We start from the raw sequence: 13,447 nt of genomic DNA, 5'->3' as shown, positions 1-13,447 counted from the left end.
TACCAGGTGGTCAAAGAAAAATCATAATGAAAACTAGAAAACATTTTGAATGGAAAGTTTATGAGAATACTACATGTATTGACATTTGGGGGCTATAACTAAAGAGTGCCCAGGGAAGCCCCGGCTGGATGGCTTAGCTCAGTGATGGCGAACCTTTTGAGCTCGGTCTATCAGCATTTTGAATAACCCTAACTTAACTCTGGTGCTGTGTCACATATAGAAATTTTTTGATATTTGCAACCATAGTAAAACAAAGACTTATATTTTTGATATTTATTTTATATATTTAAATGCCATTTAACAAAGAAAAAATCAACCAAAAAAATGAGTTCGTGTGTCACAGGTTCGCCATCACTGGCTTAGTTGGTTGGAGCACCGTCCCTTATACTAAAAAGGTTTTGGGTTCCATCCAGGTAGCGTATGGGAGGCAACTGACCACTGTATCCCTCCTTTCCTCCCCATCCCTTTTCCTCTGTCATGCCATCCTCCCCTTCCTTTCCCATCTCTTTCAAATCAGTAAACATATCCTTGGGTGAGGATTAAAAAAAAAAAGAGTACCCAGGGCAAATTGGTAGCCTTCAACATTTATATTGGAAAAGAAAAACTAAAATTAATTAGCGAGGTATAAGTCTCAAGACGTCAACCCAAAGAAAAAAATATTAAGGATATCAAATAGTATATATTTCATGAAATAGAAAACAAATATGCCTTAGATACAATTACAATTTATAAATCCCTGATAAGATTATCAGAAAAGGAGTGAGAGGGGTGAAAATTAAAGAACCCATATCAAGAATAGAAAATGGGACATACCAACCAACCCATATTCTCTCACTGGTACTAGGGACTTAACCCTTCACAGGGCTCACTATTGCAGTACTCGGGCTTCCTGCGTCCACAGAGAAAAGGGCTCCTACTTTTCGGTAGAAGAGTTGGCGGGTGGGGAGCCCCTTGGACCTCAGTCATTGGACTGAGTAGGCCATAGGCTATATACTCTTCTGAGTCAAGAAGAGGATTTCTGGTTCAGTTTAAAGACTATCTCAGGAGAAGGGCAGGACCAGATGATTTCATAGGGAAGTTATTCAAGTTTCAATAAACAGATAATTCTATTTAAACTCTTTCACAAAATAGAAAAAGAAGGAAATCTTGTAGATTATCATTTCTGTTAGTATGAAACTTGATAAACAGAAACTGATGAATAGATAAATAGAAAATTGTAGTCCTATCTTTAGTAATATTTACCATTGATAAATAATTAATGGCACACCGTGTGCATTCAAGAAATCTTAAGACTAGGAAATACATTTAGGAGTAAATTTAAAGAATTAAACCATAGCTAAATCGACTACCCCTAGCATGGAAAACTTGTCCATTCTTAGGATATTATTAATACCATGCTATTTTAATACATCAAAGAAAGAAAACTTAGATCATCTCATTAGATGCCAAAAATGTATTTGTTTATTAACAAGTTCATTATTCTTTTTTTAAAAATACTTGGGGAATGGGAAGAGATGAATAGTCTTTTTTTTTTTTTTTTTTTGATAAATATGTATTTCAATCAAACCATCATGGTTTTTGGTGAAACTCTTTAAGGCATTCCCATTAATACTCTGACACAAAACAAATATGCCAGCTATTACGACTGTCTTTTAACGTTTCTTAAAAAGTATTAGCCAAGCTCTAACCGGTTTTGCTCAGTGGATAAAGCGTCAGCCTGCGGACTGAAGGGTCCCAGGTTCTATTCCAGTCAAGGGCATGTACCTTGGTTGCGGGCATATCCCCAGTAGGGGGCGTGCAGGAGGCAGTTGATCGATGTTTCTCTCTCATCGATGTTTCTAACTCACTATCCCTCTCCCCTCCTCTCTGTAAAAAAATCAATAAAATATATTTCAAAAAAAGAAAAAAAGACAAAAAAAACCTCTACTGGGGTTTTCTCTTAAAAAAAAAAAAAAAGTATTAGCCAAGGCAGTTTATCACAATTATGCAGTTGATCTAATTATATACTTAAAAGAACTAACAGAAACAATATGAAAATCAAGTAAGATGGCCACCATATTGACAATAGATTTTATGTATATAAGCAGTAACCATGTGGAAAATACAGTAGAAGTTCTGAGTTAAAAATAACAAATTGAATAAGTACTTAAGTTTGCCCCCTGCTGAGCTCCACCAAAACTATGGCAGAGGGATTTTTTTAAAAGCATAAACCCACAGGGACAAGGGGAACAAGAGAGAATGCAGCACCAATAAAACTGGAAGCAATAGTGCAGCTGTACAAATGGTAAGTACCCAAGAAGGGAGAGAACTGAGAATTGTTACAGCTCTCACCACAGAATCCTCAGAAGGCCCAGAAACAGGAAATGTAGAGCAGTCTTCTTCAGATCCTGCCTGCAGTACCTATTTACACAGTCTGCTAGAGCCTCTGAGTGTGGTGAGCCCAGTGCCTTCCAGGTCTTGCTCATGAACTTGCCCTTGGATTTTACCAGAAGAGGCTCTTGCAAACTATGATCCAGAGAAAAGTTATTTTTTTCTCAGTGACAGTATTGCTCTTTCACTCATGTAGCAGGTTTTATTCTGGTAGGGAGTTTTTAGAAGCTAACTTGATACTATTTGGGATACATACATAGGTGGTAAATCCGTGAAAGAGACCCAGGATAATGACTACCTGGGGTGGGACACACTAGCTTCAGATGTATTGGTTATTGATAAAGTTCTGTTTCTTAACCTGGTTACATTTTACATATTTAAAAAAATCATAATGAAAGAAAAGATCTGAACAAAAAAGAAACCTCAACTAGGAATAAATTTAACAAGATTATCTTCAGGATCATGCGAAGAAATCATTTTATTAAAGATATAAAAGGATACTTTGAGTAAATAAAAAGATATATGCCTGGATGTGTATATTTTCTAAAGATGCTATGTAGTAATTTATAAAAATTAATATTTATTTGCATTGTTATTAAATAGGATTTTTCTCCATGTGCAGGGAAGTTTCACCAAAATGATAATATTTCATCTAGAAAAATTAATGTGTAGGAAAAGGGAAGTAGGTATTATAAAAAAAGGGATTGGTATTATTATTAACATATTTTGAAGCTTCAATGATCAAAATAATTTGTATTGCAGAGGAAGCAGTGCAGTGGAATCGAACAGAGAATCCAGAAATAGACCTAAGCACACGTGGGAATCTGGCTATGATAACATCGAATGCCAGAGAAAGAAAGAGGGCAGGGCATGTTTGCACAAAATATCAGCTCAATCTCTGCCTCAGCAAACACTTTCAGATAAATGAAGATTAAAAAAAAAACACCAAAACTGAATAACAATAAAAACAAAACTTCAATAAGAAACCACGAATTAATTTATGTTTTTGTTGTGATACTTTCTTTTTAAACAGATTTAAAACCCAGATGCCATAGAGGAAAAGAGTGGATATATGTATTTAAAATTCTGAGTGGAAAATAATAATGTAATCAAACTCAAAAGACATGACAAACTGAGGAAAAATATTTGCACTACAAATGGAAAATTTCCTTAATTGACAAAGACATTTTTATAAATGAAAAGGACTAATAGTCCAGTGCAGACAAGACAAAGGATTTGAACAGGCATTATGCAGAAAATAAATACGAAAGGCCAGTAGAAATGTATAAAAAAAGGTTACTTCTCTTATAATTAAAGAAATGTAAATAAAAACAATGGGATAGTATTTCTTATCTCAGTTGGGCTAATTTAGAAGTTTGGTACTAACTTGAGTGAAGGTATGGGAAGCAGAGTGGCTTTATAATTGATGGCACTGTAAAGTGTACAGTTCTGAAGAGCAGTTTGGCACTGTCAGCATTTTAAGTGCATGAACCTTTGGACTTAGTCATCCCAGCACTGGGGGACAGTGGAGGATACTCCCCAAGTTAGCCAAAACCGCCAGAAAGCATTTCAATAAGAAAGCTTTGATTGTCATAGCAAACACTCACTGGACAAAACCCTGGGCACCACATGGAGATTGGGAGTGGAGTTGAAGCTCAGTCCATATTCCTGGTCCAGCTTTCAGTTGAACTGGGTCATGTAGAAGGAACATCTACTACCAGTGCACCCACTAATGTAGAGCAGCAGGTGGAGTTGTGCAGTCCGGCCTGATAGCGCTTCCTTCCTGGGGCCTCCAGGCGGGCAGCAGTAGCCAAGCTTTCTGCCCAACCAAGAGGAATTGAACTCCTTTGGAGCTCCTTTGTTGCTGCTTTTTCTCCTAAGGGTTGTTTTGGTGGCAGTAAGAACCCTAGAATTTACTCTGGCTTAGCTAACTTCACAGATGAGCTCCAATATCACCTCATAGGCCTGCCTTCCCTGCCAAAGTTAAGCCTTTGATGAAGATGGATCTGTTTCCTGGGAACACTAGAGTACAAGCCGAAAGTCCAGCTCGGCCATGAGCCCCTAGAGTAGAGGTTCTCAACCTTCCTAATGCAGCAACCCTTTAATACAGTTCCTCATGTTGTGGTGACCCCCAATTTCATTGTTACAAATTGAACATAATTAAAGCATAGTGATTAATCACAAAACAATATGTAATTATATATGTGTTTTCCAATGGTCTTAGGCGACTCCTGTGAAACAGTCGTTTGACCCCAAAGGGGTCGTGACCCACAGGTTGAGAACCACTGCCCTAGAGTGTCACTGCACTGCTACTCTCCTCACACAGTGCGCCATCCCTGGCCACTGTCAGTGAAAGTGAAGACGGACAGTTACAGTGCTGGACCTGACTTTGCAGAGGCGTTTAAAGCTGAGCCCACAGAAACTGTTGAGAGATACTACATGGTCCTCAGTCACTCCCTCTTTACTCTGGTGGGCTGAGGCTGTCGGGGTTACCCACCGTGCTCTCTGCCTTACAGAGCTTGCCCCACTCCCTGGTTCCAAGAGTGGTTGATAGCAAATTAATGGTATTTGACTCAGTGAGTTAGTCCCAATGAGAATCCATTCCCTTTCCTCTCCTCCCATCAGCTGTGAGAGAAGAAGGATGTTTGCTTTACTAGTTGTGTGCAGTTTATTAGCATAAGTTCTGTCAGTCTCAGGGAGGCTAGATTCTGGGGTCCTAAAGATAGGTAGGGAGTTTTTGGTTTAGGAATGGAGATAAAAATAATTAAATCTTCTTTCACAGCTTATTAGCACCTCCCTCCCTGCACGCTGACAAAAGATCTCTGTTCATGCCACATGGCTGTGCATGGGAAATAGGCTACAGCTGGGTAGAGGGTGATGCAAACAGTTCTACCACTGGAGCTCTCAGAAAGACAGGAACTTCTCTCTGCAGCTCTTGGTTAATGTTCCTGCTTGTAGGAAATAGTTCCATTTATGCACATATAGTCTAAAACAGCAATCGCCAACCTTTCGGACCTCACGGACCACCAGTGGTCTGCGGACCTCCGGTTGGCGACTACTCATCTAAAACACCTTAATGTAGAGTTTCACCACAGGCTTGCCCATCCCCTTCCTGCTGAATGCAGTGATACCTGTTGTCCGGCCTGAAAAAAAAGTGTGGCTTATGTCCTATACCTAATGATGCCTAACTCGTGCCCTTCCCTGGCCCAGAAGCAGGAGACATGTGGGCCCCTTTATCTGTGGATGTAGAAAGCCTGAATTCTATGTTAGTGGACCATGTGAAGGCTTTAAAATGTACAGTGCTAGATGGAATCAGAAATATTGTTTGAAAATAAAAGTTTTTGGATTTGTTGGTCTTATTTGGGGAGAAAGAAATAAAGTATTCTTTTTAATAGGCAACTGGATTAATAAATTATAGTATATTCATGCAGTGGTATATTCTTTAAAAGATCTGTATCTTCCGGTATGGAAAAATCTCCTAGTGCAGTTATTTATTGATTAATAAACCAGGTAGTTGTGTTTGTAATATAATACCTCTTTTGTGTAACTATTGGTGTATGCATGAAATATTTTAGGAATCAATTATAAATGAGTATTACTTAAGGGGAACAGGGCATGTCCTGTTTTTGCCTCTTTACTATTTGATTTTTCCTATTATGGAATTGTGCATCTGCTTATTTTTCTGTGTTGGGGTTGTCTGGGTTGTGGATTACATCTAACCATTATTTGTTTTTGTCTTCCTAATATTTCAGCACTTAATTTTTACATTGTTTTTCTAAGTTATATGTAATCCTATCTTTGTATTCTTATATTCTTAGGTTACACAGGATGACATCAATTGAAAGAGAAGAAAAAGAGAAAGTCAAAAAAAAGGAGAAGAAACAAGAAGAGGAAGAAACGATGCAACAAGCTACGTGGGTGAAATATACATTTCCAGTTAAACATCAGGTAATTTTTCTTAACAAATTTTAAAACAGTGTTCGCCATTTCTGAGACCTTTATTCTACAACTTTGAGTACTTGATAGTTTGTTTTACTTTTGATAATCTTTTCATAAAGTTGGAATGAAGTAATCTTTCTGGCAATTTTATAAGCATAGATTTATCTTAGTAGAATATAGGTGAGTTATTAGGCCAATTTTTTGAAATAGTCATCACATTGTAAAATTGTGTTACATTTTTTATATCAGAAAGAAAAATTAGGGTTTTTTCATAAATCTTTGATTTTTGCTGTAAATAAAATTGATTGATAAATTTAATTAATTTGTCTGCCTGTTGATTTTGTTTGGTAAAAATGTATAGAGCCACACATGTACTTTATAAGCATTCTCTTTCTTGTTTAACCGGAATGTTTTTTATTTACAACAGGTTTGGAAACAAAAAGGAGAGGAATACAGAGTAACAGGATATGGTGGTTGGAGCTGGATTAGTAAAACTCACGTCTATAGGTTTGTTCCTAAATTGCCAGGCAATACTAATGTGAATTACAGAAAGTCATTTGAAGGAAGTAAGTAATTGAAGTATTTTTCCTTCATATTTATTTCTTATAGATTTATAGTACTTTCTTTAGAGGCTCAGTGCATGAAATTCATACACTGGGGTTGGGGGGAGGGATGGGGGCAGTCTCCTCAGCCTGGCCTGTGCCTTCTCACATTCCAGGACCCCTCGCTCCTTACTGCTCAGCTTGCTGCTCCTTAGCGCTGCCATGAAGGTGTAAGAGGCTCCCACCACGACCACTGCGCTTGCTAGCCGTGAGCCTGGCTTCTGGCTGAGCGGCACTGCCCCTGTGGTTGGGGACCAATCAGGCTGGGCCAGTAGCGGGAAAAGGAAGGTGGGAGGTTGGGGGTGCTGATCAGGACCCCGATTGGGCTGGTTGGCCACCGCGGTGTGCGTCATAGTGACCAGTTGTTCCGGCATTCCAGTCGCTTGGCTTTTATATATATAGATAATACTTTTTCTGAAATTTTTAATAGAATGTTCAAAATTACTAATGTAGCTTATTAAAAACTTGATAAGTTTTAAGATTACCTTTATTCAAAAGATTTTGATACCTAGGATTTCAGTTAATGAGAGATGATGGAATAGAATTTGTATTATTTTTAAAAAAAGAAATTACAAAAGGCCTCAGCCACCTAATTGTTTTTTCTCAAATCTTAAATTCAGTACTACTTGACTCCTTGAGGAATCATACATCTGGTAACCTCAGCATTACAGCACGTGACAAAACTAGAAAGGAAGTGATAGAGATTTCCATAACACTGTCACTTAAATGAGGGATTAACTCAATTTATGCTACTGGGTAATGACTTTAGAATCATAGAACTATAGAGGTGAAACGTCCTTTTAAGAAACCTTATATATTGAGCCCAGCCGGTGTGGCTCAGTGGTTGAGCACCGACCTATGAAGTAAGAGGTCATGGTTTGATTCCAGTCAGGGCACATTCCCAGATTTCATGCTCAATCCCAAGTTGCATGCAGGAAGCAGTCGATCAATGATTCTCTCTCATCATTGATGTTTCTTATCTCTCTCTTCCTCTCCCTTCCTCTCTGAAATCAATAAAAATATATTTTTCTAAAAATATAAACTTATATATTGAAATTCATATTACACAAGATTATTTCATGAAGATGTTAAGTGAAATACTGATGTTCATACTAGATCAAGAGTGATATGGCTGGAATCAATATCTCTTGGCTTCCTTTGCCCTTTTTGCACTCTACCATGCAGTCTCTCTCTGTTAATTAAGTGATTTTCAAAAGCAGTTCTCTTCACTGTGCAGTATAATTTGCTGATTTATGGTGTGATGTGTTCTTTCCTGTGAAGTCTATGGTATAAGTGTCAGGTACTATGCACATATCTAGCTAATTGATTTGGCTTTTTTTTGTGAATGGTTGTATTGAAAACTGGACTGGTAGATTTTTGAAATTTAGGGAAGTTATGAGATTATCTTTTAATAGAAAACTAATGTATTTTATAAGGCCCACTGGAATTTATTTTATGGAAACTAGAAGAGTCTTGCACATTCTCAATGAAATTTTCTATTTTATTACCAGTCTATTATTACCTGACTAGAGGCCCGGTGCACGAATTCGTGCATGGGTGGGGTCCCTCGGCCTAGCCTGCTATCAGGGCCAATCTAGCTGGCCAGGGGGAGGAACCTCGGGAGGTTGGCTGGCTGTGGGAGGTTGGCTATGGGAGCACATTGACCACCAGGGGGCAGCTCCTGCATTGAGCATCTGCCCCCTGGTGGTCAGTGTGCGTCATAGCTACCTGCTAGTCTAGTTGTCCGGTCTTAACGGTCGCTTAGGCTTTTATATATATATACTAGAGGCCCGTTGCAGGAATAGGGCTTCCTGCGGCTGGAGCGAAGCAGAGAAGTGAGCGAAACCCGTGGGCTTTGTTCCCGCCCTGCCACCTGGCTGGTTTCCCTCCCGCCTCCCGCCTCTGCAGCCTTGACTCCGTTCCTGTCTCCGCTGCCTCTACTTAGCTCCCTTCTGCAGTGCTTCGCTTCCACATTGTTTTTAGTCTTCGCTCCCAGCCGGTATATGCAAATTAACCGCCACCTTGGTTGTGTTAATTTGCATATAGTTGCTCTGATTGGCTGGTGGGTATAGTGAAGGTACAGTCAATTAGCATCTTTGTATTTTATTAATGTAGATATAGATTATATTCAGGCTAAATGTCCATGATAATGCCCATTACATTTTTTTAGCACCATCTTGTTGCACTAGTTACCCATATAACACTCAAAATTCTAGAGAGCTTTTTTCTTACTTTGTCTGACCTGGTTTAACTTTGAAATAAAGTTCTGATTATCAATATGCAAAATATTTAGGCTTTTGTGAATTTTTTTTATATCCACTTTCTTAACATAGGATTTTCCATTGTCCAAATGCTGAGCCTTAACAGTCAGGTACCAAGTTAGTCTTCTAGCATCATTTGAGCCTTTCCTTCCCGGCGTTAGCAGGGGGAAAAGCAGCAGTACATATTGTTAGCTTAGCTTAACTACAGACTAGGAACCACAGAGAAGGCAATAATATATGTTTGTACTATTTATATAAATCAATATAGATTATACTGTTTATAATCTCAGAACTGTTGCTCCCTATAATGGCTAATCTAATTTGATCATGTGATAGAGGCACAGATGTGTTGTTTGGCTGCTGTGTGTTTCTTAACTCTAATGTTACTGTATTCTAACTCAGATTGTGTGCATTTGCTTTGCACATTAATTTATCAGCTTTAGTAATGGGTGTATATTAATGTTTATGTCAAGAAGATTTTAATAGGGGAAAACCCCAAGTATTTTATAGTTATTTGTTTTAAATATCAGGATTACCATTGTCATATAAAACTCTTTTTGAGCAACTTGAAACCATTGAAAAAATGTTTCCCAGCAATTCTGCAATAACTGAAGAAGCATTGAAAATGAAGGGTATCAGTTTAGGTTTTTTTTTATTCTTTTGTTACCTGTGGGGTCCAGACACATCCCGTCATCCTGTTGTATGATGCTTTTCTTCTTTTACCTCTATGCTGCTATTTTAACAGGTACTGGCTGTGTTTTTTGCATTCTTTTTCCTATCCTCGTTCAAACCTTTCTGGAAGGATTCATTTATTTAAATAAAAAATAGGTACATCTTGCCACGTCCTTGAGATATTTTAGTTCAAGTGAAAAAGAAAATAAAAGGTAGAAAATGCCTCTCTAAGATTTAAGAATATTCACCCAGACAATAGTTCTGTTTTGTGGGTTTCTTTTTTATTTCTTATGGAAAATTTGAAACTACACAGAAGAAAAGAGAATAGAATAATGAACTCCCAAGTAACCATCCTTCAACTTCAATAATTATCAAATTCTAACACTCTCCAGTTGTCATTGCCCACTTTTTTCCTGCAAATTCCCAAAATTATGTTACTCACCAAATTTGTTCAGTATGTATCTCTAACGAAAATGGATTTTTTTCATGGCTACATGCCATTATCACATTCAGCAAATTAACAATGGATTCTCAGCTCATACTGCCATTGCCCCAATTGTCTGAAAGATGCCTTTTTACTCTTGGCAGTAAATCGGGTCCAAACAAGGCCACACATTGCATTTGGATATTTCTCTTAATTCTGTGATACAGAATTAAGTATTCTTCACTTGGAGTCAGTGGATAAACTTCAAGTTTATCCAAGAATCCATTGAAATTAATTACAAAAGTTTGTGTATGTACTTTTTTCCCCCCCAGGGCAGTGGTCGGCAAACTGCGGCTCGTGAGCCATATGCAGTTCTTTGGCCCCTTGAGTGTGGCTCTTCCACAAAATACTGACTTCTGCGCATGGGCCACGAAGTTTCAATTGCACTGCGCGCCCACACATGGTATTTTGTGGAATAGCCACACTCAAGGGACCAAAGAGGCACATGTGGCTCTCGAGCTGCAGTTTGCTGACCACTGTTCTAGGGGATCAGAAAATTTATCCAATTTTAATATGGTTCTGTAACACATTGTCTGTGGAAAACCACTATGCAAACTTTCTGGAGTCAATGAACAGGCTGAAATAGTCTCATTTGTGAAGGCTTCTAAAGCACATATAAAATGAAGTCATTCCTTTTATGCTTTAGGTCACTGGAATATATATGAAAGTATATATAGGATCTTCAACTTAAAAAAACAAACACACTTTATTGAAGAATAATAAACATAGAGAAAACGACTCATAGACATACATCTGGGTTGGTTTTCATGGACTGCACATTCTCTGAGACACTGACCATGACAGCACCCCAGACTCTCCTACTCTCTTCCCTAAACTCCTCCTGGGATTATCTAACAACTTAGTTAATTTGGTCAGTTTTTGTTGTTTTTTTCCCTATTTTAAAATCATTTTTTTCAATTTTTAAATCATTTTTAAATTACATATGACATACATTATTATATAATTTGAGGTATACACCCCAGTGATTAAACTTTACATAACTCACTAAGTGATTATCCCAATAAATCTTGCACACATCTGATACCATACATAGCTATTACAATAGTATTGACTATATTCCCTATGCTGTACTTTACATCCCCATAACTATTCTGTAACAACCTATTTGTATTTCTTAATCCTTTCACCTTTTTCACCCATTCTCCCAACCACCCTACCCCCTACCCTCCTACCCCCCCGCATCTGGCAACAATCAGAATGTTCTCTATATTTCTGAGTCTGTTTCTGTTCTGCTTGTTTGCTTAGTTTGATTTTTAGATTCAAGTTGTTGATAGATATGTATTTATTGCCATTTTATTGTGCATATTTCTTACCTTTTTTTCCCCTTAGAGAAAACCCCTTAACATTTCTTATTTGGTGGTGATAAGCTCCTTTAGCTTTTTTTCTTGTCTGGGTCAACTTTTTTTTTTAATTAAAAATAATGGAGTATATTGCTGGAAAGTACTTGATAATTTCCACTCAGATATATTAAATTGCTAATAATCAAAATATTTGTAGTTAATATATACTTGGTTCTTTTCAGCCAAAACTAATATGGATGAAAATATGGATGAATCAGATAGAAGAAAAAGCCCACGAAGTCCAAAAAAAATAAAAACAGAGCCTGATTCTGAGAAAGACGAGGTAAAAGATTCAGGTGCAGCAAGAGGAGCAGACCAAAGTGAAATGGACATTTCAAAGATTACTGAGAAGGACCAAGGTAAGGAGAGTCCATTGTGAAGGTCAGCCTAGGGGTGATAAAAATGCACTGTATCTAATTCGCACAGCAGGAAAGGTACTGCATTGTCTCTTTTTGATAATAGCATAATTGAAACAATCCTATGCCTTGTAATTCACTGATTTAAAGTGTACAATTTAGTGGTTTTTAGTATTTCACAGAGTTGTTCGGCTATCACCACAATCAATTTTAGAACATATTCTTGACCCCAAAAAGAAACCCATATCCATTAGCATTCCCAATTCTCCCTTTGTCCCCCTCCCCAGCCCAGTAATTTACTTTTTGTCTCTATGGATTTGCCTATCTTTACATTCCATATAAATGGAATCATGTAATATGTGGTATTTGTTACTGGCCTCTTTCACTTAACATAATGTTTTCAAGGTTCATCCATGGTGTAGCATGTATCAATAGTTCTTCATTTGAAAACATTTTTGAATAATACTCTTTTATATGGATAGGCCACATTTTGTTTATTCATTCATCAGTTGATGGACATTTGTGTCCTTTTTACTTTGGGGCTATTATGAATAATGCTGATATGAACATTTGTGTATAAGTTCTTATATGGACTTATGTGTTATTGCTGGATCATGAGATAATTCTACATTAAATGTTTTGAGGAGCTTATATTGTGTTTTGTGAAAAGTTGTTTTTTAAAAGATAAGCGAGATAATGCATGAGCCTTAAGATACATTTTTTAAAAATATATTTTTACTGATTTCAGAAGGAAGGGAGAGGGAGAGAGATAGAAACATCAGTGGTGCCGAAACCGGTTTGGCTCAGTGGATAGAGCATCGGCCTGCGGACTGAAAGGTCCTGGGTTCGATTCCGGTCAAGGGCATGTACCTGGGTTGCGGGCACATCCCCAGTGGGAGATGTGCAGGAGGCAGCTGATCAATGTTTCTCTCTCATCGATGTTTCTAACTTTCTATCTCTCTCCCTTCCTCTCTGTGAAAAATCAATAAAATATATTTAAAAAAAAAAAGAGAAACATCAGTGGTGAGAGAAAATCATTGATCGGGTGCCTCCTACATCCCCACACTTGGGATCGAGCCTGCAACCCAGGCATGTGCCCTGACCTGGTTCATAGGTGGATGTTCAACCATTGAGCCACACTGGCCGAACAAGATTTTTTTAACTATAAGATATTCTACATAGGATCTTAAATGAAGGTACTGTGTATGCAGTAGCTATCATATAGCAAGTAATTTTACATTGTAGTAGTCCACCATTTTTAGATACTAAGAATTAGAATGTTTAAATATTTGGAATATATTGATCTTTTAACCTTTTATAACATTTAGGCCTGTCTGTTAACCTATTTTAATCATATATTAGAAAATAAAAATACTATCGTGAATTGTGCTTTTAAGAGTAA

General features: G+C 37.6%; 1 protein-coding gene across 5 annotated transcripts in view; it reads left to right on the top strand.

Annotated features, from left to right (window-relative positions):
* BPTF (bromodomain PHD finger transcription factor) overlaps positions 1 to 13,447 on the top strand; it is a 116,682-nt gene that overhangs the window by 51,443 nt on the left and 51,792 nt on the right. For all 5 annotated transcript variants that reach the window (XM_081109058.1, XM_081109056.1, XM_081109057.1 and 2 more), the window contains 3 exons: positions 6,189 to 6,318; positions 6,737 to 6,875; positions 11,872 to 12,048. In XM_081109058.1, the coding sequence (XP_080965184.1) occupies positions 6,189 to 6,318; positions 6,737 to 6,875; positions 11,872 to 12,048 (446 nt within the window). The remainder of the gene's footprint in view (positions 1 to 6,188; positions 6,319 to 6,736; positions 6,876 to 11,871; positions 12,049 to 13,447) is intronic.

Source organism: Myotis nattereri (genome assembly GCF_964212035.1).
Source record: "Myotis nattereri genome assembly, chromosome: 16".
NCBI classification, from domain to species: Eukaryota; Metazoa; Chordata; class Mammalia; order Chiroptera; family Vespertilionidae; genus Myotis; species Myotis nattereri.
Note: the sequence above shows the minus strand (reverse complement) of the source record. Positions and strands in the feature narration are given on the sequence as shown.